Source organism: Nycticebus coucang, chromosome 16 (genome assembly GCF_027406575.1).
Source record: "Nycticebus coucang isolate mNycCou1 chromosome 16, mNycCou1.pri, whole genome shotgun sequence".
NCBI lineage: Eukaryota > Metazoa > Chordata > Mammalia > Primates > Lorisidae > Nycticebus > Nycticebus coucang.
Window position 1 is genome coordinate 15,998,170 of NC_069795.1, and position 27,399 is coordinate 16,025,568.

The 27,399-nt window shown below is 40.1% G+C and overlaps 1 protein-coding gene across 4 annotated transcripts in view; it reads right to left on the reverse strand.

Annotated features, from left to right (window-relative positions):
* Window positions 1–1,071: 1,071 nt before the first annotated feature.
* Window positions 1,072–27,399, reverse strand: part of BACH1 (BTB domain and CNC homolog 1) — a 70,241-nt gene continuing 43,913 nt past the window's right edge. For 2 of the 4 annotated variants that reach the window (XM_053565084.1, XM_053565083.1), the window contains exon 5: window positions 7,829–11,547. In XM_053565084.1, coding sequence (XP_053421059.1) covers window positions 11,113–11,547 — 435 coding nt within the window. In that variant the 3' untranslated portion in view covers window positions 7,829–11,112. Of the gene's footprint in view, window positions 1,403–6,885; window positions 7,534–7,828; window positions 11,548–27,399 lie in introns of those variants that run through there. The other 2 variants (XM_053565086.1, XM_053565085.1) reach the window with 2 other exon arrangements.

The following is a 27,399-nucleotide window of genomic DNA, read 5'->3' on the forward strand; positions in this document are numbered from 1 at the left end:
TCTTGTGGACTGAATTATGCTCCCTCTAAAACTGATAATGTTAAAGGCTTAAGCCCAATGTGACTATTAGGAGATAGGCATTTCAGGGAGGTAATTAAGGTTAAATGAGGGTCAAAAGCATGGGGTCCTGATCCCATTGCACCGGTGTCTTTATAAGAAGAAAAAAAATACCAGCGAATTCTCCCTCACCTCACAAGTACAAAAGAAAGGCCATATGAGGACATAGCAAGAAGGCAGCCACCTGCAAGCCAGGAAGAGAGCCCTCACCAGATGCTAAATCTGCCAGTGCCCTTGAATTTGGCCTTCTCAGCCCCCAGACTGTGAGAAATAAATGTTATTTATTAGCTGTTCAGTCTATGGTATTTTGTTATAGCCACCTGAACAGAGTAAGATAAGTTGACTTAAACAACAGAAATTTATTTTTCACTGTTCTGGAGGCTGGAAAGTCCAAGATAGGGCATTGACAAATTTAGTGTCTAGTGGAGACTAGACTTCCTCACAGACAGCAAGGTCTCACTGATCTTCATGTGGTGGAAGGGAAGGCAGCTGTCTGAGTTCTCTTTTATAAGAGTGTTAATTCCATTCATAGGGGCTCCACCTTCAAGACCTTATCAACTCCTAATGGCCCCACCTCCAAATACCATCACCTTGGGTGTGAGGATTTCAACATATGAACTGGGGGCGGGGGGAACATAAGCATTAAGACCATAGCACCCCAATCTGTGGTATTTTGTCATGGCTACCAGAGCAGAATAATCCACCCTTCTTTGTGCTCAGGAATATGGTGTTATTCTCTATATTTTATATCTCTCAAAAATAGTTTTTCAATTTATTTTAGTAAGTTCCAGCCATTTTTCTACAGCAGTATTTCCAGAAATGGTAGTTTCATTCTTATCATTATATACGAGAAATCTTTATCAAGATATTTTATAATAAATTGCTGACAAATAGAAAAATTGCTCTTTTTTTTATTTTTAAATCTAGCCACTTGATGGAACTATTACATGTGATGAATTAATGTGAATGCTACAGAGGAACTTGAAAATAAAATAAACCCAGAAATAATTTTAAAGCACATTGGCCTATAATGTCCTATGTAGATAGAAGTGGTCCTCAAATCTTCTCCGTGATTCCAAGCAAAGAAAAAAAAAAAAAGAGAGAGAGACAGAGAGGAAACATAATCAGTTCCAAGTTAACTATGAGTAGTTTAGCTGCTGCAGTATTTGGTCTTCCTACTTCTGAAGTCTTTCTTACTACTGAAACAATTTTTCTCATACAGAAGCATAAAAAGGACACAGATGCTTCACAAAAGACTAGTGTGTTCTTGAATAGCTCATAACGTAAACATGTTGGCCCCTCCAAACAAAGTCTGTTTCCAAAGCTTCCAGGCATCTTGGAACTCCTGGCAAAAAGAGAGAGATTCAGAATCTTAGCCCAAAAGAAAGTCAGGCAAGATACACACATTACATGATTTTTCTTCAAGGCAGCTCTGTAACTTGCACTCACAAATATTGAACTTAGCCTCTAGAGAGGGATGATTCTAGGAATTTCAGCTAATTCCTGTGTCAGAGCAATGTATCCATATTTAATTTGCTTGCTTCTGGGATGATGAAGTTGGTGAACATCCCCCAAATGGAAAGTCCAGCCCAATGCACGTCGTGCCCATCAGCTGGAATCATTCAGCCATCTTCCTCCTTCCTCATTATTTCATTATGAGCAACATTTCCATGGACGTGCGGAGCACAGCACCCTTCCTCCAGAGACTTCTCTAGGTTTGCTTCAGCTGTGGTCCCTAAAAATGGACATAAACCCCTTTCCTGACAGAATGCCCCTCTTCTGTGCTATCTTACTGTTTCGCTTCCTGCAGACCTCAAAGCCTCTAGACCAGGGGTCCTCAAACTATGGCCCGTGGGCCACATCAGGTGGTATGATTGTATTTGTTCCCGTTTTGTTTTTTTACTTCAAAATAAGATATGTGCAGTGTGCATAGGAATTTGTTCATAGTTTTTTCTTTTTAAACTATAGTCCGGCCCTCCAATGGTCTGAGGGACAGTGAACTGGCCCCTGTTTAAAAAATTTGAGAACCTCTGCTCCGGACTCATGAGGTCCACATAATTCCTCTCCACATTCTTTGCTCAGCTTCCTACATTCTGGAGCTGGAAGAAGATCCTCCCTTAGCCTGTTTGCTCAGCTGGTCCCTGGACAACTGCAATGCCCTGGTTGATTGATAAATTTGGGAAGCGTAACTGGCTATTCCTGCCCAGCATGGTCATTCTTTCTCTTGGGATAGAATGAGGAGTTACTGTAAATACAGATGAAGCTTCACTCCCTGGCCCTTGCTCACCTCCTACTGTGGAGCTCAGTTCTTAACAGGCCACAGACTGGTAGGAGCCCATGGCCTGGGGATTCGGGATCAACTGCAGCTAAGCAACTCCTTTATGAGCAACTGAGGTTATATTTTGGTTTTCCATCTACCATTCCTTTGTTTTGTGTCTCGAATTGTTCAAACTCAGGAAATGAATATGAAATGCTCTTTTGGAAACTTAACATTTGGGGAGCATTGTTCAGAGACACTGAAAAATCATAAGGAGAAGAATATAATTTGGACCATAATAATATATACGTATGATTAGGAATCCCAGGAGCCATGGTGTACCATGGAGGCTGGGACATTTTAACGTTATGTGTGGAGGCTTCTACCTGGCCAGGCAGGTTTTCACAATAGTGAAGTTGGTCTAGGCGAGCAGTTATAAAGCAGTCTGTGTGCATTTAAAATGTGGACAGTCACTGTGGCTTATGGTATTTTGCCCCCAGAGTGTGAGTTTCTGTGGAGTTCAAATTGCCATACGAGGCCTTTGAAAAGGTTGAGTGAGCATCTAGAGCAAAAAGCACTAGGACTTCAGCAGAGGCAAAGTCACCTCTCACTGGGACAGTGACACACCAGGAGCTCAGCAGAGTCTCAGGTCAGCTCTCACGGGGACAGTGACACACCAGGACCACAGCAGAGGTGCAGGTCACCTCTCACAGGGACAGTGGCACACCAGGACCTCAGAGAGGTGCAGGTTACCTCTCACAGGATAGTGACACACCAGGACCTCAGCAGAGGCGCAGGTCACCTCTCACAGGATAGTGACACACCAGGACCTCAGCAGAGGTGCAGGTCACCTCTCACAGGGACAGTGACACACCAGGACCTCAGAGAGGCACAGGTCACCTCTCACGGGGACAGTGACACACCAGGACCTCAGCAGAGGTGCAGGTCACCTCTCACGGGGACAGTGACACACCAGAACCTCAGCAGAGGCGCAGGTCACCTCTCACAGTGACAGTGACACACCAGGACCTCAGCAGAGGCGCAGGTCACCTCTCGCAGTGACAGTGACACACCAGGACCTCAGCAGAGGCGCAGGTCACCTCTCGCAGTGACAGTGACACACCAGGACCTCAGCAGAGGCGCAGGTCACCTCTCACGGGGACAGTGACACACCAGGACCTCAGCAGAGGCGCAGGTCACCTCTCGCAGTGAGTGACACACCAGGACCTCAGCAGAGGCGCAGGTCACTTCTCGCAGTGACAGTGACACACCAGGACCTCAGCAGAGGTGCAGGTCACCTCTCACAGGACAGTGACACACCAGGACCTCAGCAGAGGCGCAGGTCACCTCTCACAGGACAGTGACACACCAGGACCTCAGCGGAGGCGCAGGTCACCTCTTGCAGGAACAGTGATGTTCTTTCAGATGCTCAGAAGTTGAACTGGTTCAATGCCAAGTGTCTAATGTGACTCCGCATTAATAACAAGATGCACTTGAGTTTATCGTGGCATCTGTGCCACCTGTTTTGAAAACAAGCCAATCACCAGCCATGAGAGCAGTCATCCCAGGAGAAGTTAAACTCCCAGACTGCAGCACCTGGTGTGCCCTAAGGCCATGGAGGACACTCAGTGGCATCTGGGGCAAGGAAAGTGGTGAATATCCCTGCCTCAGCTTCCCTGATGCCTGCCTGTCAATGCCACTTTCTAGAATCTGTGATCTGCCACACAGCTAGCAGAAATCCCGGCCCTTCGTCCTCTGACACACTCACCCTGGGGACTGTAATAGGATGTGGAAAGTGGCGCAATGTGGCATAAATTAAACTGTGGGCAGCGGGCCCACAGGATTTCTCTCCAACATCAGTAGCACAGACCAGTGGCAACAGACCCGAGGCAGAGGCGGGTGGCCACAACTGCTGTGGTTTCCAGGGGAAAAGGAAACTTCCCAGGCACTTAAGTGTAGCTGGGAAGAATAATATGTGCTGCTTTTCAACTACTTTCAATACAGCTGGTGAGGTCCACCTTTTAAGTGGTAGAGCCAGGCTAGTGTAGCCCATGCCACACCGGCTGCTCCAAGTTCTGTTCTGCATTCAGGCCCAAGGAGTGAACAGTGGAGCAACCAAGTCCTGGACTCACGTGGCTCATCTATAGTTGAGTCTGGATTGCTTACATCTATTAAAAAAAACCCAAAAACATTTTTTATGTGTTTGTTAGCCATTCGTCTGTCATCTTTAGAGAAAGTTCTATTCCTGTCTCTTGCCCATTGATATATGGGATTGTTGGCTTTTTTCATGTGGATTAAAATGTTCATCATCTCTATATATTAGAGAAATGCAAATCAAAACAACCCTGAGATATCATCTAACCCCAGTGAGAATGGCCCACATCACAAAATCTCAAAACTGCAGATGCTGGCGTGGATGTGGAGAGAAGGGAACACTTTTACACTGCTGGTGGGACTGCAAACTAGTACAACCTTTCTGGAAGGAAGTATGGAGAAACCTCAAAGCACTCAAGCTAGACCTCCCATTTGATCCTGCAATCCCATTACTGGGCATCTACCCAGAAGGAAAGAAATCCTTTTATCATAAGGACACTTGTACTAGACTGTTTATTGCAGCTCAATTTACAATCGCCAAAATGTAAAATGAAAACATTTTCATTTTGCCAAATGAAACAGCCTAAATGCCCACCAACCCAGGAATGGATTAACAAGCTGTGGTATATGTATACCATGGAATACTATTCAGCCATTAAAACAAAATGGAGACTTTACATCCTTCGTATTAACCTGGATGGAAGTGGAAGACATTATTCTTAGTAAAGCATCACAAGAATGGAGAAGCATGAATCCTATGTACTCAATTTTGATATGAGGACAATTAATGACAATTAAGGTTATGGGGGGGAAGCAGAAAGAGGGATGGAGGGAGGGGGGTGGGGCCTTAGTGTGTGTCACACTTTCTGGGGGCAAGACATGATTACAAGAGGGACTTTACCTAACAATTGCAATCAGTGTAACTGGCTTATTGTACCCTCAATGAATCCCCAACAATAAAAAAAAAAAAAAAATCCCTAGGAGGTAACATTCATAGGCCTAAACTAAAAGTACCTGTATGCAGGAATATGGGCTCCAGCCCCCAGAGGGAGCCCTCATTCAGTCAGTCTCAGGTGCCAGAAACCAACTGTACAAAGCAGGCAGCACGCAAAGGCTAAATCCCTCCCCCAGAAATGACCAATGCACAAAACCAAATTAAGCGCTCTCTGGGAGTCCTCCCAATAGAGATGAAATCACAGGTTGTGAGCTCAGCATCACCGGGAAGATTTCGGCCTTTTTGGATACCATTGAGTTTGTACTATGGTCTTTGGCAGAACTAGGTATTGAGTGTGGGGGACAAATTTTGTCTGGGAGAACCACTTTAGTCCCTGGGAATTGGCTTATTTTGCAACAAGTGTGGTTGTAGGGTCAAGAGTATGATAATCTTGTGGTCGTTCTTCAGACTCTAAAGGGAGCACATGAGAGACAGCCTTGCACCAGCCTTGACCCAGGCTCCTGCTGGGGCCGCACAGGAACTGCCCCATCAGTACACCCACCAGCTACAACCCCACTGCACCCAGGCATCAACCATACCTCTGGCTAAGTCCAATCCAAAGGAGAAATCTGGCAAGATAGCTTGTGGATTTTATTTTTCATCAAGTTTTCATTCTTTGAACTCAGTTGTGAGATAATTTGATTATTTAAGTCCTTTAGACTTTGATGTCTTTGGATTTTTTAAACCCAAAGGGCTTTAAACTTTGAATTATTTTTCCCCAAGTTGAGTAATAAGCTATCTCTATTCAAATCTGGAATATCATTACATTGCTAGCATTTTATTATTGGACTAATCTCGCATCCATTTTCATATAGGAATCCATGTTGGGATTTGATCTCAACACAGAGCCTCTGATGTTAGTGTATGGGGCAAGAAGGCAGGAATGAATTGGGGATGGGAAATAGAATAGGAAGTTATTTTTTAGTCATTGTTAAAGAGGAGCCTTTGAATTTATTTACTTATTAGTATACTGTTGGATTCATTTCCGAGCCTTCTGAGCCAAGTATCTACCATCCACTAATAAAGTAAAAGCTCTCCTCTGAGAGCAGATCTACCTTCTTGAAATGCTGTCACCTCCTCCAGGCCGTTAGCCACAAAGCCCTGGCTGTGCAGTGGGCCAGTGTGTCATGAGAAATTAGAGCTGGGGAGTGTAAAAGAGGAAGACCCTTCCCTAATCCACATCTCTGGGGAAAGAAAGGACTTCACCTACGCATCCTCCTGGCTTGATTCTAGTAAGTAAATTTGAAGAGTAACTAAGTCCTCTTGGTTCAGCCCATCTCAGTCTTAAATTTTCCCCCCTTTAAAGGTTTGGATTTTCCTGTTCCTCCAGGGGCTCCACCCCTTTGGAGGCAGGCTGCGGTGACCACATGGATGGGTAAATTTACCTAATCCCTGAAATAACTTCTAGCAAATTCACTGAACTAAATAGCCAGGAATCCCTGGCCTCTACCTGTCTCATGGACTTAACCACCACGTTTTTATCAAACAGCTCAAAATTCTGGCCAGGTAGAGGATGCTATTTACTAGTCTCAAACGCCTAACACCTGCCACCTTTACTTCTGCTGTTCTTACAGCCCTCACAGTCTGACCTCAGGCCTTGGTAACACAGCCGACAGGGCTGTACAGGGCAATATGCAAGAGACTGGGACAGAGCAGAGCCTGTCCAAGCTCCTCTCCCTCCCCCCACTGTGAAACCACCTCCTCTGTCCCCTAACACAGCAGACTCATTTGTGCCAGTGGCCTTCTCTCCCCAGAGACCATTCTTCTTCCAATTCAGATTTAAGTATTTCACACCTTGGTAAAATTCCACACGTAGCCACCACATGGCCCCACACACCTGAGACTTTTTTTGTATAGTCATCTTGATGCCATGGCTGGGCTAGTCAGGCCTTCTCGTGACTGCACATTCCACCGGGTAATTCTTTGTTATGGGATCTGCCCTGTGCACTATAAGGAGTTTGGCAGCGGCAGGAATCCCTGGCCTCTGTCCGCTGGATGCCATAGACTATATATTTGTGTCTTTGGAATTGTCAGATGTCACTGAGGTGGCAAAATCTTCCCAGTTGAATGTCACTATTACCAGAAGTCCACACCCTGGACGGCCAACAGCACTGACGCTCGATTACGGCACCTGGTTAGAATATAATACGGTGGAGTGAACTCACCTGACAAGTTTCTAAAATTAAGAAGTGATACCCCTTAACAGCCTCTATATATATCTCTAAAGATTAAAATTAAGCAAATCAGAAGCAAGGCTAAAATTCTGTGCTTCCTAAAAATAATGCTGGGATTTTTTTTTTTTTAAGGCATTATAATCAGCCAAGAAAACATTCCTTCCTGAAAATCAATCATACCAATTATTTACCAAAAGACAAAGTGGTATATCCGAGAGAGGTAGGAAAATGAAAATGGAACGTACAACTCTATTCAATTAGAAACAATCGTAGAGAATTTTATTTAACTGTCAATTTATCACCAACATCTAACATTTGTAGTTTTGCTCCATTTGGGTAGGCACATTAGGAAGAAAATGTACATTAAATACTACGAAAGTATACTTTTAATGAAACGTGGTTTTAATAGGACATGGATATCTAAGTTTAGTGGTTTTATTGCGTTGTTAGAAAATCATTATGAAAGATACAAAAAACAGTATTATTTCTGTTTATTTTACAATCAGTATGCCATTTTTTACTGCTATGGCTTTAAATTTTCATCCTATTCAACAAGTTTCAAAGAATAGTTCGTTACATGCCTTAATAAAACATTTAAAATATTTACAAAGTCAAAATAGATGTTTTATAACTGAAAAAAAGTTCACCTGAGAATTCACTATACCATTGCCATTTCTTTTTTTCCCAAGTTGCCAACGTGGCTGAGCATCTACGTGCAACCTGTATCGTCTACTGCATCAAATATATTGAATTCTTTATTTTAAATTGGTTAAGCGTTAAGCTGCAGTAAATTGCTATAAAACTTACAGACGGAGAACCAAGATTGTATCCACATTTGTTCTGAATGCAACAATTTAAAAAATGATTTGCTGCTGTTACAGAATTCAAATAAAAAAATTAAGGTAATGTTATTTTATTGAATTAGTTATAACAGCTTTTTAAAAATCACCATTGAGAAGACCAGTTCATAAAATAAGGAGCAATGATCATGTAAATATGCAATGTACAAACTGAAAACACCATTTTCAAGACTCTGCATGAAGGAAAAGGCATACACTGTATACACATAATCCTGTCACTTGTCTTCGGCAGCCTCAAAAAAATATATATTGCTTTGAAACAAACTTTCTTGTAAAAAACTTCCTTAGAAGTTAAGGTTAAAATAAGCGTAAATGTATAATGCTATGCAATATGTAGAAAATGTCCCCACCTATGGCCAAAAGACAAAAATAATATTTTATCTGTCCATCTGTATTACGGCTTGAAAATCATGTGGATATGAGGTAGTGTAGTTACTTGTATTACATGCTGGTTGTTAAAGGTAATGCTAAATTTTGAGAAATATTACACTTGACCAATAATCAAATATCATTAAAATAAACGCTTAATGCTAAACTGTTTACAGGTCGAGAGAAATTTTAACCAAGTGCCTTAAAAATTATATTTAAGCTCTAAATACAACTAGGTTTTATTAAAAACTAGTAACATTTCAAAGCAAGTATTTACAGTGGCAATTAAAGCAAAATATTATTTGACATTTGCATATACACAAACTGGTATGACAAACAGTTGAGTGTACACTGAGGTAGGAAACCAAGGATTCCATTGGCCTGTATAAGATACACACTTTGTAAACCAGAAAAGTTTTTATATTATTTTATATTGTGAAGTTGAAATTTAAAATTATAAGTATCAAGGAAATAATTCCGTGGGGAGATACATGTACACACACACACGATTCTTTTGCAGTATGGGACGCATTATTGTAGGATTATCATCCCCCCTGACAAATTGAGTATACTTATGAAAACCACTAGAAAATAAACAAGCTCAATTATTTTTCTCTTACAGCTAAGTCAAGAACCAAGATAACATACGAAGCAGTGGAAATATACTAGTAATATCCTCCCCCTCCACGCTGTGATCAAAAGGGTAACCCATCTGACAAACCTGAGACATGAACACTGTCCCTGACAGACACTCATGGCCAAGGCCAGATCTCTACAGACTCAGCCATACACAGTGGGTGGTCACTGCCCACATTAGCCAGACAAGCCCTTCACTAGGCTTAGGTTGTAGTCCACAGAAATCTCTCTCTCAGGTGTCTGATCTTGGTGAAAAGTACTTTTTATTCCAAACACTATTAACAACTTCTCTGTCCCCCTTAAAGCTAGGTTCTGCAAACGTTTATGTGAATGTGAATATATGTATATTTTTTTATTGCTGAAAGTCCATAGCTTTCATTTGACTTCCAAACAAGCCTAACATTCCAGAATGCTAAAAACCACTCCAAAATGTTATGGAATAGGAACTCAAATTATATATCTGTTTTGTAACAAGATCAACTGAACACAAAGACTGATTTGTAAATGCCAAGTCAAAATGACTTGTGTGCCGTGCCATACAATACCACATTTGGGGAAGAGAGAAAGGATTAAACCTGGTTTCCAAATGCAAACCCACAACAGAACAAGATTGAGTTTTATCCTATTTCACAAACCTGCAGAGTTGTTGTAGATACATTTTTATCTATAATAATGGTTTTTACAAGTAAACCATAGGACTTCAAGAACAGAATGAAAAATGAGCTACTCTCCTGGCACATGGCAAGTTTCCTTCCCTCTGAAGCCTGGCTTTCTCGTACTGCTGACCTACACAGGAGAGTGAAGTGAACAGCCTTGTGTCCTCCCCTGGATTCGAGGGAGCCTAAGACAGGGCTGCCAGTGCATTCACTCACACCACTCTTTCCTAAGTCCTATCTCTTCTTCCAAAAGGACAAGAACATCAGGAAGTAAGTTCATGATGGGCCCGAATATGATAGGACTGAAGAGAGAAAAAGAGAGGGAAAATGACTCTTATCTACCATTCATGCAGCTAGAATTTCTAGACTCCATACTGAGGAGAAGCCCCCATCTTAGGCCAACCACCTGTCCATTTACTCAACCCCCCAATACAGTTCCGGAGTTACCACAGTTACTGGTTTTAGTAGGAGCCAAATGGCAAAGCTCTAGGATTCTGGCAGATGACCTATTTCTCACTTGAAGCTCTACACAAATATTTCCAGTAGCTGACATCCTATTTCTTTGTAGAAAATAACTCTATGAGCAATGCTTGGAAAGTAATTTTCTTTTAAAGAAGTATATTGCAAAAGAGGCTAGATTATTAAACTTCTGCAGGCCAGTTCTTTAGTAAGAACGACCTGCTGACATTTTACACTGATAGACTGCAGTTTTCATTTTCCTATTTTAAATATTGCGAAGTAATTACTATAAGTTCTTTAAAATATGAATTTTAAAACATTTACTACATTTTCACATCTGATTTTTTTGGGGGGAAGGGTATCTAGGAGGCAAGTGATTTCTGTGTCTGTTGTGGAAATCAAGGAGAAATGAGGTTGGCTTAAGAGACATTCCCTTACGGCAAACTATTAGGGCAAAAAAACAAAATTGTTGAATGAAAGATGAAAACGTTAGCTTTCAAGACTATGCCAAAATTTCAGTAGAAAATTAGATGGTCTAAAGGAAGAGTCTGAAAGTTTACTCATCAGTAGTACACTTATCGGTCATCTGCTGACAGAAATCTGAGATGCAGCCACTCTGACGGCACAGTTGCACAAGCCCAGTTTGCTCAGAGGTGGCTGAAGGTGGCTGCTGGGGCTCCTGCCTCTGAACACAGCGGGACTCACCTTCTCCTCTGGCACTCGGGGGCAGCACAGCTGGAGGCCCATTAGACAAAGTAAAAATTGATGGTAAAGCAAGTTCACCACGAGGAGTACTTTTTTCTTTTTCAGAAATTAAAAATGAAAGTGGGCAATCTGAGGCTGAGTACTTGGCGAGTATCTGGATTTGTTCTTGACTTAGAGCCGCTTCTTTACAGACTTGCTGGCAAAGCCCAGTTAGGTTCTGCTTCGTCTCACCCAGAGTCGACAAAATGTGATCTCTTTCCTTCAACAAGCTCTCCTTCTCATTTTGCTGTAAAGGAAGGAAAGAGATCAAGATGAGGTTATAGCTCAATCAGCACTTCTGAAATGATCAAACACTCAGTGTCTACTCTGTCTTCTCATTAAATAAGATCATATGAAATGTATCCCTTCAACTCAGTATAATTCTACCTTAGATACCCCAAGTCCATAACCTCCCTTCCAAAACTCTTGGGGCAGGTATCTTTTGGAATTCAGAATTTCTTCAATTTTGTAAAGATAATATGGGTCCACACCACATAATCCTCTAAGAGGTCTGTGACAGAACCTCACTATGAAATATCTTTGGCATTCTAATAATACATAAAAATAGCAAAGAATGCACAAAGTATAGCTAAGATTCCATGAAACCTAATGTCCATTTGGGTCAGTTATTTTGTTTAAAGAGTTTGGGACAAACTTTCAAGGTCTTCACAGTGTTTTAGATTTGCAGACTACATATGAACAGGAGTGGATTTGGCATTTTGAATGGAAAGAACAAAAAAAGTATAAGTACAATGAACACTGACAGCTTAACTACTGAGACTCAAAACAATGCAAAGAGTTCACTAATGACTAACATCTTTTTAGCAGGTACTCAGGACCAGATATGGTGCTAAATGTTTTCAAATTCACTATCTCCACTATGTAATCCACCCAATGACTCTGTTGATTTAAGTGATGTTAAGTCCATTTAATAGGTAGAAATGAATGTAACATGCTCAAAGTTAGTGGGTTTGTTTCTATAGTGCAAAGAATTACGGGGGCACTTTCATGTTGGTGACTTACTTTTGGTGTTCTTATTTATTTATTTATTTTTTTGCAGTTTTGGCTGGGGCCAGGCTTGAACCCACCACCCCCAGTATATAGGGCTGGCGCCCTGCTCCTTGAGCCACAGGCGCCATCCTGTTGTTATAATTTTAAAATGTGAACCTTACGTAAGAAACCTTGTCATGAAGTTTGTTCAAAGGTTTTCCTGGTCCCTGCCCTCCCCTCCAGGTCCCCTGTTGCTGCTGACAGCACATCTCGTACTGTCATTGTCCCGCCTCATCCTTCCTGTTCTGCTATTTCTGGCTTCTAATCTGTTATGAGCTGGGAAACCAAATAAGGTGTTTACAAGGTAAGGCCAATAAACACTGATAAAAAGTCAAAGGTTTCTCTTGTGACATTTATGACAACACTTAGCAAATCACTTCTGCTTGCTTCCTGCTCCTTGGCCGGTTCTAGAGAGTTGAAGTTACCAGTTAACACTGAGATGGATTATTTCATAGTGCTAATGTACAAGTGCCAACTTTTAAATTCTTTTCTGAGACAAAAATAGCTAAAAAGAACATTGCTTTATATACAGAAGTACTGTTATGGTTTTATATAAGTATTTCTACAAAATTATGTTTGAATACAATTCTTGGTAATTTTAAAATATTCTAAGACCATCTAATATTTTGAGAAGACGTGCGATAAATAGAAAGAACTAAATTTTTATATTGAAAAGTGTTTTCCAATTTGTTCATATTTTTATACATTGTTTTAAATAGATGTATCAAGAATCAGAAAGTGGGAGTGTGTGAGTGTGAGTAAGAGTGTAAGTAGGTAACCAAGATCAAGGTTCAGCAAACACATTTTCTCTTCTGCAAAGTTTGTCAGTTATCTTATTCTGATAGAAGAAGGCTGCAGGTGTCCACAGGGCAAAAACAGTACCTACTCCCAGCCCAGAAAAGGAACACATTCTTTTTATGGGGTCTCGGAAGTCAATAAAATGAGGATGGAAAAAAAGAAAAGTGGGGAATATCTTTCTTCAGTCACAGCACTATTCAGCCATGGATTCCTCTATCAAAGTTGGGATGAAATCTGTACTAAACAGCAATAGATAAAATTCCAACTGCTGGTTGGTTTTTAAATTAAATGTGGTTAAACAAAATAGTAACTATTTGTGCTTCCTTCCAGAAATAAGAACCACCACTTAACCTATAGATACTATGTACTATGAAGATTACAGCAATTTTATATATTCTGCATCTTTATATATTCATATGAGCTTTAAATATTCTCATCCCTCCATCCCATTAATTAAGGATGACATCATTCTTTAAGTACATCCCATAAAAGATGGCTTGCTAAAACCAACAGGTACATCCCTGAAATCTACCATAATTATTTCTATAAATTAAATGGACTCATCTGTTTCTCTGTACTCTAACTCCTATACAGCTAATCTTCTAGGCAATTAGCTAACGTTTCCATTTCACTCTAATTTTAAAACCAATCGACTACAATAGCAGTCAGCTCAGTAACTGATAGTAAAATAAAATTCAACTGTAATCACTTCATAACATCATTATGAAAGGCACCTCCCATATATACTCATCACCAGAGTCCTGCTACCTACTTCTAAAATATACTTTATTTAGTTTTCGTACAAAGGCAAATGTATAAATTGTAGATTTGAAGCACTGTGTCTTTAATCACAGATATATAAAATACAGAATAAAACTGGTATTCTGGTGCCACTCCGTATTTACTCAAACGAAATAACTTTATATCTAAATCAATATTTTCAATAACTAGTATACAATATTTAAACAGAAAATGTTTTTTTCAGAAGATTCTAAATATAATTCACCCAATTAAAGAGAAGAAAAATTAGGCACAAAAAAAGCCAGATAACAGTGACAATTTATTTTAAGGTAAAGAGTATTTACTGCTCGAAAATGTTACTAACAGTTCCTTACTAAATAAAACCTTTGAAGAGACAGTCAGAGAAACCTACAAATGGGTTTCTGAATGAAAAAAATGAAAATTAACGTAAGTGCTCAATTTCACTCAGAAGAGGAATAAAAAAAACTACCAAGAGGTACCAATTCTCACTGTCAGACTGGAAAAACCTCAATGGGAGACAACAACTGTTTTTTGCTAAGATTGAACAGACGCATGTGTACAACCTCTGTGGAAGGCCAAAAGTTACAACCACTGTGGAGGGGAATGCGTTCATATCTAATGGAGTTATGTATGTAACTTTATATCTAATAACTTATGTAAACCTTGATCCAACAACCACTTCTAGGCATCTATCCTAAAGATACATCTCTGTAAACATGAAAAAACAGCACGTGTTAGTCACTGCAGCATCTCAAATATCCATCCATAGGGGCTGGTGTGATCTGTACTACACACAGCCACAAACAAGTACGATGGAGCTCAAAAGAAGGATGAGCTCTCTGAACCAAGAAAAATATTTCTAGAAACTAACTCTTAAGTTGAAAGAGTAAAATACAGAACAGTATATATAAAATATTCCTATTGGCAGAAAGGGTTATAAGAATACATATAAAATATAATATTTTCTAGAAATAACATGTTTCTAGAAAGGAAAAAAGGGGGGAAATCCAGAAACTAATAAAAATGGCTACCTATAGGAAAAAGCTATGAAAAGGGCACGATGAAAATTTTGGACTATATCATTTTTAAACATAGTTTTAACTTTTGAACCCTATAAATGTTTTCCTTATTCAAAATTTAAACAAACAATGTAAAGGGTAAATCCCAGCAATGTAAATAGAAACAAATTAATTATATATCAAATTGGTAATGTAAACAAAGAATTACTTCAAATAATTTTAAACTTCTACACTCTGGAATATATTTAAGGACAAAAAAGGCAAATAAATCTCATTTTTTTACTCAATCTGTTTACTGTTAATAGTAATACTGATTGTAATTTTGCAACTCTTTTATATATAGTGATTCCTCATTCAACATCATCAGTATGTTCTTTAAAACCACACTTTTAAATGAAATGACAAAAACAAAATCATTTTTTCCTCAACTTTATAACTAATGACACTAAACAAAACAATGTTGGCAGAAAACCTGGTATATATCATTTTGCTTAAAGTTGCAGTTTCCAAGAACCCACTAACAATGTTAACTGAGGACTTAACTGCATTTCTTAGGATAAAGCGAATAGTAAATATACTAACATAATGGAAATTATGCCCTGTAAGTGATGAGAGAGAAAACATAAATGTGTAAAAGAAGCAAAGACAAAAGCTCTCTAGTACTAAATTTGAACTGGGAGTATCTACGTAAACTCCTGGTTTCTAAGGTATGTCTCCCATACACCCTGAATGAATCATGATTATACACACACCTTTCCCAGTCTGTCCACTGAGAGGGCCTGGAAGGAGTAACACTCCAGCAGCAGGTATGCCTTCCAAAGTCCACTATCTGCTAAAGAAACCAGGGAGTTTGGAGAAGGGGCTGATTACAAGTCTTGGGACAGGCAAGAGAGGTAAAAGATGAGTCTCCCACAGGTGCTAAATGGCACAGAAGCACGACTCTGGGGCTTTTATCCACAGGACCGTAGTTGGCTTGAAGGGGCTCCACCCAGGCAAATTTGAAAAAACATCTACACCAAAAAGACTAATCACTATTATTGATTCTAACAAATTGAATCTGAAAAGTTAACAGGGCAGTAGGAGGAAGGAAAAAGAAAAAATGTTCCTTTTTTTTTTTTCCCTGGAGACCAAGTTTTGCTCTGTTGCCCTACCTAAAATATTGTGGTGTCATCATAGCTTACTACAAACTCAAACTCCTGGGCTCAAATGATCCTCCTTACTTAGCCTCCCAAGTAGCTACAACTACAGGCATGCCTGGCTAATTTTCTACCTTTAGTAGAGACAGGTCTCTCTCTTGCTCAGACTGGTCTCGAATTTCTGATGTCCAGTGATCCTCCTGCTTTCAGCCTAACAGAATCTAGGATTACAGGCATGAGCACTATACCTGGCTGAAGAATCTTTTTCAAAGAGGGATACGAACTAATAAATGTAAACGGAATGAAAGGATCATAAAAATCACCATGTTGTAATTCCTGATGCAACGACCACTAACATTTACTAAAAGCCAGAGGATGTATATGGGAGTACTGGGGAACAGCTGTGTCACAAAGTGGCTAAGTTACACTTCACAGGGCACTGAGCAAATGCAAGGGTAAAAAAATACAGGTTTGAAAATGAAGAAATCCAGCAATTTGCAGCAACCTACATGGGACCACCCGGACTGTGTGTGCCCCCCCAGATGACACTATATGAAGGACAGCACGAGCACGCATGAAGATTTCATCTTAACCTAAACAACTCAAACCTTTCCAGTTTACGTGTAATAAAGGGATAGAGAAATGAGCTAAATAAAGCATGGGGAAAAATATTAAAAGTGCAACATTTTCTGAAAATCTGGCATGGACTCCTTTCAAAAGTTATTGTCATTAAAAAAATGAAAGGACATACTCTAGATTTAAGAGACTGAAAAGGCTTAGTCAAATATACTATATGATGATTAAAAAAAAAACTTATGAAAAATATTTTGCAAAACATCAGGGAAATTTAAATAAGAGCCAGACATAATATCTAGGATGTACTAATTTTCTCATGCACATTTAAGTACTTGGGATGAAGTTTCATAACGGTGGCTTTCAAATGATTAAGAGAACAAAAGCAGAGCAAGAGAACCAGAGAGAAAAAGATAGCAAAATATCAGGACAGGATGGGACAGTGAGACAAGTGGTAAGAGATGAAGATCCACCTAGTGGGGGTCAAGAAAAGAGCAAAGCCAAGTGATGGAAGCAGAGATGAACCAGCAAGCCCAGAGACAGATGGAGGAAGGGAGACACAGACATGGCCAGACAGGGGCAAGAAAGAGACCAAGACAGTGAAACACAGCAAATGTGGCAAAATGTCAATAATCGCTGAATCTTCACAGAGAAAAGTATATTGATATTTACGCACATTATCATCCAGTCAACTTTTCTGACAGCTTGAAATTTTCAGAATGGGTCAGAGGGATGTAAAACAAAGCACCACACACTTAAACCAGGCTCCCTAGGAGACTGTAATTAAAGACTATATCACAGTTATTTTTGATTTCCTGGTAATGAGCACAGCATTTAACATGTAATGACCAGAGGACACCTATAACAACAACAGAGAATCATTTTTACTTAAAATACAACTGGTATTTATTGAACCCTGAACGTGTGCTAGGCAGTACAAAAAGATTTCTACTCCTGATCTCATTTGATCTTTACATCAGCCCCAAGGTAGGAATTATTCTCATCCCCATATTCTCATTCCCCAGTGGGGGAATGTAGATACTGGATTGTAAGGAATTTCCCCAGGCCACAGAGCTACCCAGTGGCCATGCAGGCTTTCCAGCCATTCATCTCCAAAGCTTCTGTCTGACCTCCTCTGTGCTCTAGAGAACAGTGAGTTCTCAGAATTTAATGTGCATAACATCTACTTTGGAAACTCCAAAGTTTCCAGGGGCTTTGGAGGGGCTCCAAAGGGGCTCCAGGGCCCCTTCCACAAGTCTGGATGGGACTAAGGAACATCCATCTTTAAGGTGCATCCCTGGATAACTGATGCCCTTGGTACACAGACCATGTTTCAGGAGATGCCACAGAGAATGGCAGAGGGCAGGTTCCACAAAGGCCATCAGAGTTTGTGTTGGGAGAGCAGTCAATAAAATGTGACTGGCTGTGAACAGAATATGTTTATTTTTAATAAAATACAATGTTCACCACAAAATGCAAACCACTAAGGACAGATGAGGTCATTTTGCTGCTCTCCCATCGTAATGGACAAAGATGATGAAACAAAATGGTGTTTGGACACCTCAACTTTAAAAGAGCTTTGTGAATATTCTGATCACTTATAAGTTGATATTAATAAAAATATTTAATACTAAGATAAATACATTTTAGTAATTTAATTTTTTTTCTTTAAAAGTAAGGCTCCAATGCAGGGCACAGTGGCTCACACTTGTAATCTTAGCACTATGGGAGGCTGAAGCAGGTGGATTGCTTGAGCTCAGGAGTTCGAGACCAGCCTGAACAAGAAAGAGCAAGATCCCAACTCTAAAAAATAGCCAGGTGTTGTGGCAGGTGCCTATGGTCCCAGCTACTTGGGAAAGCATCACTTGAACCCAAGTGTTTGAGGTTGCTGTGAGCTATGGTGCCATAGCACTCCACCAAGGGTGAAAAAGTGAGACTCTCAAAAAAAAAAAAAAGTAAGTTTCCCTTCATTTCCGGATTACCTTTAAGGCTAAAATGGTTATCAGAGACCCATACATTTTCTAACTTAACAATTAATTTTCCAGAAAAGAATAACTTACACCTTGTAAAAAAGGCTAAATAGACAAGAGCTTCAAAGGCCAAACACATTAACAGAAGTTGAATCATTCTTCAACTATGTTCAAAGACCTTGCATTTATTAGTTTAAAAAGTATTAGGTGGTATATTTTGCATATTTAATCCTTATGGTAAAAGCAATGCTGAACTAATGCCTAACCTCTAACATACTATAAAATTCAAAATAAGTGTCAAAGTCAATAGCACCAAGTAAACATACACCTCTTCTTCAAAGCTTCCATTAGATCCTGACAGAATCTCTTGATGAGAAATACAACTTGTTTACTGAACACAAACTAACATCTAACATCTCCCTATGACTTTGCCAGCACACTGAGACTGTAAGTGTCCTTTACACCTGATTGTAATACTGACTCACCTTGCTAGCACTTTAGAAGGATTACTTCAGTGTAATCACAACTTTTTCCATGTGCTGATCCATCCACGGTCTATTATGATATTACTCTTAGGATTAGGTGCAAAAAGATTTAAGAGTTCTCTCTAGGAAAACAAGTAGCCAACAACCAAAAACTAAGCTTCCTAAAATATGGGCCCTCTGAATGAACATTACCCTACCTAGACAATAAATACTGTAAATTTATACAATATGTTAAATTCAATTAGTCATTCACAATATGCAAATAGATGTTTAATTATGAAATTTTCCTTCTATAAGTTTACTAAGACCACAAAGACCGGCAACACTGCTCATACTATCTACTGTCCACGTTTCTAAAAAGTAACATCTTGATGATATATATGATCACATTTCTGTGTACCTTCAACTTTTTTTTTTTTTAAACAGTTACGATTTAATGAAAAAAAGAATAAAGCGGATCTGTAGCTAATTACAGCAGACAATCTAATGAAGCAAATATTATTCAACTGCCATCATAATAATTTCCAGAATGTTACATGATATAAGATTTTGCTAAAGCACAGAAGTATATTTCTAAATAGGCAGAAAAGCATTGTAACTCTTAACTTTGGCAGTAAAATGTTGAGTAAATCCATTGATTGCATCTTGCGATGGAGTCTGTGATTGGCCAGTAAATCCCTGGTGTCTGTGGAATACTTGAGGGATCCTGGTTAGAGCCATCCTAACACTGAGGAAGATTGGAGATTTCTTTTCTTCTACTGAGTTTAGGCTTAGATTGTTCTTCTTTTTCCAATTCCATAAGATCTCTTGTGAGATTGTTGATGTGCTCTCTTTCTGTTTTTCGAATGTAGGCATCTAAAGCGATGAATTTTCCTCTCAAAACTGCTTTTGCAGTATCCCACAGGTTTTGGTAGCTTGTGTCTTCATCGTTGTTATGCTCAAGGAAGTTAATGATTTCTTGTTTTATTTCTTCCTGCACCCATCTGTTATTCAACAGAAGATTGTTTAATTTCCATGCCTTTGGGTGGGGTCGAGCATTTTTGTTAGAGTTGAGTTCCACCTTTAGTGCCTTATGGTCTGAGAAGATACAAGGTAAAATTTCAATTCTTTTGATTCTGTTGATATTTGTTTTGTGTCCCAGGATATGATCAATTTTGGAGAATGTTCCATGGGGTGATGAGAAGAATGTATACTCTTTATCTTTGAGGTGGAGTGTTCTACATGCGTCTATCAAGCACAGTTGTTCTAGGGTCTCATTTAAATCTCTTATATCTGTGTTTAATTTCTGTTTAGAGGATCTGTCCAGCTCTGTAAGAGGAGTGTTAAGGTCCCCTGTTATTATGGTATTATCAGATATCATATTGCTCAGACTGAGTAAGGTCTGTTTCAAGAATCTGGGAGCATTTAAATTGGGTGCATAAATATTTAGAATTGAAATGTCTTCTTGTTGTATTTTTCCCTTGACCAATATAAAGTGACCATCTTTGTCTTTTTTGACTTTAGTTGCTTTAAATCCACATGTATCTGAAAATAAGATCGCAACTCCTCTTTTCTTCTGAATTCCATTTGCCTAAAAAATTGTCTTCCAACCCTTGACTCGGAGCTTTAATTTGTCTTTTGAAGCCAGGTGTGTTTCTTGCAGACAGCAAATGGATGGCTTGTGTTTTTTAATCCAGTCAACCAATCTATGTCTCTTCAGTGGGGAATTCAAGCCATTAACATTTATGGAGATAATTGGTAAGTGTGGTAGTATTCTATTCATCTTATTTTGTGAGATTCCATTGCTTAGTTTTGTCTTTTGCATCAGTGTGGAAGTTAGGTTCTGTCCTTTAATTTCTGAGTTCTTACTTTGCTGCTGATCCATTGTGGTGGTCAGTGTGCAGAACAGGTTGAAGTATTTCCTGTAGAGCTGGTCTTGTTGTGGCGAATTTCCTCAATGTTTGTATATCCGTAAATGATTTGATTTCTCCATCAATTTTGAAGCTTAGCTTAGCAGGGTACAGAATTCTGGGCTGAAAATTGTTCTGTTTAAGTAGATTAAAGGTAGATGACCATTGTCTTCTTGCTTGGAAAGTTTCATTAGAGAAGTCTGCGGTCACTCTGATGGATTTGCCCCTGTAGGTCAACTGGCGCTTACTCCTGGCAGCTTGCAGAATCTTTTCTTTTGTCTTGACTTTGGACAGGTTCATCACAATGTGTCTTGGAGAAGCTCGGTTACAGTTGAGGCGACCTGGGGTCCGATAGCCCTCTGAAAGCAGTGTGTCAGAATCTTTGGTGATGTTTGGGAAATTTTCTTTTATAATATTCTCTAGTATGGCTTCCATTCCTCTGGGGCATTCTTCTTCCCCTTCTGGAATTCCTATAACTCGTATGTTGGAACACTTCATAAAGTCCCATAATTCTGACAGTGAACGTTCTGCTTTCTCTCTCTTCTTTTCTGCCTCTTTTACTATCTGAGTTATCTCAAAAACTTTGTCTTCTACCTCTGAAATTCTTTCTTCTGCATGGTCTAACCTGTTGCTGATACTTTCCATTGCATCTTTAAGTTCCCTAATTGACTGTTTCAGTTCCTTCAGCTCTGCTATATCCTTTTTATATTCTTCACATCGTTCATCTCTTATTTGATTCTGTTTTTGATTTCCTATTGGTTATTTTCCACTTTATTAGCAGTTTCCTTCATTGTTTCCATCATTTCTTTCATTGTTTGCAACATATGTATTCTAAATTCCCTTTCTGTCATTCCTAACATTTCTGTATAGGTGGAATCCTCTGCAGTAGCTACCTCATGGTCCCTTGGCAGGGTTGTTCTGGACTGGTTCTTCATGTTGCCTGGAGTTTTCTGCTGATTCTTCCTCATGAGTGATTTCTTTTATCTGTTTCCTTGCCCTAATTTTCCTTTCACTTCCTCTTGCTCTTTAAGTTCTCATGCCTGTGGACTAAGGGTTACAGGACCAGAAGGGTGAGAAGGTTGAAGAGCAAAAAAGGGATGAAAGAAAGGAGGACCGAGTGATAAGAAAAAAAAAGAAAAATAGAGAAAGGAGAGGGGGTGGGTAAAAGGAATATTGACAAAAAGAAAAGAGGCACAGAAAGAGGGAGACGGAGAAATATAGGTGTACAGTAGGGTACTTTGATACAACCTTAAAAAAAAAACTGCCTTCTGGGGGTGCCCAGTTGGGTGGTTCCCTTGAGGTCAGCAGCTCTTTGCTAACCTGATCAGACACAGTACCCCACCTCCACCAAGTAGAGAGGAAAGATAAAAATGGTATAAATCAAACCAAAACAAGCAAACAGAAAACTTTACGGGATAAAATTGGGTGGAAAACCAAATAATAGCGGTAGAAACACTAACAAAAATGAAGTTCTAATTATTGAAATAGGCAGCAATGGGAAATTATAATTAAACTAGAAAAATTGAGAAAGAAAAAGGATCTGTATGGAAAAGGTTGAACTTAAAAAACAAAACAACAATCTACAACATCAAAATAAACAAAAAAAACAAACAAACAAACAAAAAAAAAAACCACAACCAAAAACAAAGCAGTATGTATATGTTATTGAATATTGTCTGGGCAACACGTGGTCTTCTGGGGTATGAGATGTTAATCACAGTTCTGATACGACTGGAGGCTGCTAGTTTCTCAAACCCCAGCAGGTAGACACCCTAAATCTCTCTTCAGCCCACTTAAAAGGCTCTTTGAACTTGTTCACTTGCTGAGGAGAAGCTTTCCCAGGGAAGTGCTTGTTGCTGGAATCACTGCTGAAGTGGCTATCCACTTACCCTGTGTGCCAAAACTGGTCTCCCTCTGCCCCCGAGGGTTAGGGCTGCAAGGCGGCTCAGACCCCGCCCTTAGGCTACTTGGTCGCTGGGTTACCAGCTCCCACCCAATTCTAGCTCTGCGACCCTGAGGGCGGAGCTTGCCGGGGCAGATCGCTCACAATGGCTGCCTGTGACCCAGAGCCAAACACTATTAGCTCCTTCTGGCTCAGCGGCTCAGACTGGGGCCCTAGACAACGGCCAAAGTTCTCCGCACTCCCGCTCAGGCTCTCCCCAGGGCAGTTCAGCTGAGTGCCAAGTCCAAAGACACCAAAACAGTTCACAGGTAAGGCCTTTCTGGTTTGCAGTCTCGCTGCTACTGAACTTACAGTTGCGGGCGGGTTTAGACGGATTGAACACACGCGACCACTTGCCGGTTTTCCACTGTTTTAGTCCTCCTCTTGGGGTCCAGAAGTCTCTCGCTGACTCCCTGTATCCTCTCAGGGGTGATGATAGGCAGATCCCAGCAGCCAGAGATGCCTGGAGTCCTATCTCCCCAGACTCACGGTGCCCAGATGCAAGGAAGCTGTTACTCGGCTGCCATCTTGCTCCGCCCCCATGGTGACACTATCCTCAACTTTCTATGATACTAAATACAAACATGTGACTATAAGTGCTCTTAGTTTTCTTTTACAAAGGACAAGATCCATAACATCACCCAATAAATAGAGTCTAAGTATACTTAACATAATAAATACCTTAAACATCAAATTCTTTTACTTCTAGGAAAAGGGTCAGCTTTCTTATTAGCTAATAAGTAGCACATTTCCTACTTATTTTCCCTGAGAAAGACATTTGTGGCGGAACATAGATCTACAATGTGCCCCTCACACTCTGCGTCTGGAGTCTGCCTGTATAAACCACTGGAACTCAGTGTAAGCAGTGTGAAGGACAAAGTCAGGAGTTCAAGGAGGCTGAAACACAGAGCAAATCACTCGGACACAAAAACTCCACCCTGACTTCTTTGAGGTTGTTTTGGAAGAAGTCAGAGAGTGGACGAAGCTCAGACTGGCCCCCATCTGGGTGCAGCAGACCTCTGTCAGCTGTCTGCTCTGCCTGCTCAGACAAGAGGACTCAGCTCTTCCACTATTTTGTCCCTGCTTTCTAGTCACAGAAGATGACACCCAACTCTAATCAGGCAAATAAGATGCTCTCCCTCCTTGCAAATTCAGAACTGACTAAAATCACCGTCTCTATCTAGACTAGTCCCTGAAGGAGAGTGAGACTATTCAGGAGTTTGCAGCAGCCCTTTTCCCATGTGCACTTGGTAGCACACAAAGCCATTCTGTGGGGGAGCGTAGGACAGGAGCAGAGATGAGCTACAAGTTCCTAGCAGTCTTGCACTTCTTTGCCCCCTGTTATTTATGGAGTCTGGCTCCATTCTTCAGCTTCTAAATGAAACACATCTATCTTCTTACAATAAATTCATTCATTCAAGGGTCTATTTCTTGGGGCCAGAGTCCAAATTAATTCAATAGTAAACAGGGTACTAACCACTCTGATTTTTTGGTTTCATTAAAAAATGCTGAAAAACCAAAAATTACTTTGTATTGAAAATTAACCAGTACTTATTCCACTGACCAAATGAAAGAAATCTTACTACATTATAAAAGTAAAATCCAAACCCAGACTTTATAGTTCGGGTGGAAGCATTAGGAAGGAAGCCAATTGAGAAAGAGAAAACTGGAAACTGATAATAATCATCTAGAAATAATAATAAACATACAATATTTATTGAGTACTGACCTGTCCCAGGCACTAAGTTCCTAGGTATACTGACTCACTTAATCCTCAAAATGAACACCTACTCCATAAAGTAGGAACTAGTATTATCCCATTTTTCAGATAAGAAACCTAAGTCACAAAGAAATTAAATAGCCTGCTTGTAGTTACCAAGTGTCTGGTGCAGAAGCCCAGAGTTTTACACTGTTTCTCCCACTCGTCTCTTATAATGCAAAGGCAGAGGGGTCAGAGAGCCTCCAAAAAGTTTTGTTTCATTTCTATTTTCGTTTATTTTTAGCACAGTAAGAAAATTGGATAAACTCTGACAGCTACAACTAGTTGAGAGGAAGGACTGAGAACTATCAGAAACAGAACTAAGAACTTGAGTAGTACAATTTCCTGTAGATTTCAAAGAGCTTCACATAACAACCCCACAGTAGAAAAAGCATCTCTGTACAGAACAATAAAGCTCAAAATGCGATACTCTGTCTAAAGGTAGCTGTTTACTTCAAAATTGGATAATAATAAAGACCACCGGTGCCTAAAGGTATGACTGATACTCCAAGAGAAATGAGTAAATACTATGGAATTCCTAACTTTTCCTTGTTGGTTCTAACAGATTTAATTATTCACCAATATTACATAGGTTCTTTTTTTTTTCTTTTAATAGCTCTCATGCCAGATGTTGAGGCAAAATGGCAGACCAGAAGGAACATTCAGTTGAGCTCTCCTAGAATGACTGAAGGAAAAGAGAAAAACCAGCCATACCTGGCGTGGGGACCTTACCCACAGTCATAGCTCAGGGAGGAAGTGCTGAGCTGGATATAGTGTATGATCTGGAGTGGTGGAAATCTGATTAATTAGGCAAGTGATGGCAACCAGCTGGGATCAGCTGTCCCCCAACAGAGATCTTGGACTGGAGGAAGTCTTTCTGGAGTTTTCAGTTGTTGGGGGAAGCTGCACCTTGAATGGAAAGCTTGGAAGAGTGGGTGGACTCAAACAGTACACAGCAACCAGACTTGACTGCACACTGGACTGAACTTGCCATAGATTTGGTGGCTGGCAAGGCAGCCATACTGAGAAGATCTCAGCAGCCAGGGGGCTGCCATTGTGGCAAGGTCGTGAGAAGGTCCTAGCAGGGACCTAAAGCACAGCCTTCTTAATTCCACCTGCTGGGATCAGAATTCCACTCGTGGGACAGACTGAGGGACTCCTGCATCCCTTGGGAAATGGAGTCAGGGGGCACTGTGAGACCTGCCCCCTCAGGATTCTTGTGAGGTTTAAGATCCTAACCCAGCAGGGTTTGAATGCTGAGGAAACAATCAGGTGATCACCAAAGGCAACTAAGTTTGGAGTAAGGATCATAGAGGTTGCTGGCTGTGTTCTCTGTCTCCTATAAAAACACAGCGCCGCCTGGTGTCCCAGCAACTGCAAAATATTGTCATCAAGAGCAAGGACTTCTGTTTTAAACAAAGGAGGTAGTGAAAAGTAAAAAGGAGGACAAGGAAGTGAACAAGAGGAAAGAACATGTGAGGAGGAACCAACAGAAAAATTCAAGCAACATGAAAAATCAAAACAGAACTACTCTTCCAAGGGGCCACGAGGCAGCTATTGCAGAAGACTCCACCTATAAAGAATGGATTTAACAAAACAATTCAAAATATAGATGATAAAGACAATAAAAGGAATGGATGAGAAAATAGAACCAAAAGTCAGATGACAGATACACAGAATATACAAAGGATATAGCAGAGCTTAAAAGAAATGAAGGGGACAATCAGGGAATGTAAAGATGCAGTAGAAAGTATCAAATATAGGGTCAGACCATGGAGAAGAAAGAACCTAAGAGCTAGAGGATAAAGTTTTCTAGTTAATCCAGGTAGTTAAAGAGGCAGAAAAGAAGAGAGAGAAAGCAGAACAAACACTTAGACAACTACAAGACACTACAAAATATTCAAACATATGAATAATAGGGGTTCCTGAAGGGGAAGAAGATTGTCGCAAAGGAATGGAAGCCCTACTGGAGACTATGCATAAATGAAAACTTCCCAAGTTTTACTAAAGACCCCGACACACTCCTTTCACATCGATATTGAACCCCAGGTCATCTCAACTCAAACAGAACCTCTCCAACACACATTGTAATGAACTGTCCAAAGTCAAGATGAAAGAAAAAATTCCACAAGCAGCCAGGAGTAAGCACCAAATGACCTACAGAGGCAGAGCCATTAGGATGAAAGCAGATTTTTCAACTTAAACCTTCCAAGCCAGAAGAACATGGTCATCCAACCTTAACAAAAAACAATTTTTAGCCCAGAATTCTATATCCTGCTAAATTAAGCTTCAAAACTGATGGAGAAATCAAATCTTTTGTGGATACACAAGCACTGAGGAAATTCACCGAAACAAGACCACTTCTAAGGAAATACTTAAACCTCTTCTCAACACTGACCACCACAATCGACCAACAGCAAATTAATACCCAGAGCTAAACTTAGATTCCACAGTGACGAAAAGGATGAAACTATACAATGGATTTTCACAAAATAAGATGAATAGAACTCCACTACACGTATCAATTCTTTCAGTAAATATCAATGGATTGAATTCACCACTGAAGAGGCACAGGCTGGCTGACTGGATAAAAAAAGCACAAGCCATCCATATGCTGTCTACAGAAGACACACCTAGTCTTGAAGGACAAATCAAGACTGAGGGTTAACAGATGAAAAACAGTATTTAAAGCAAATGGAAATCAGAAGAAAGAAGG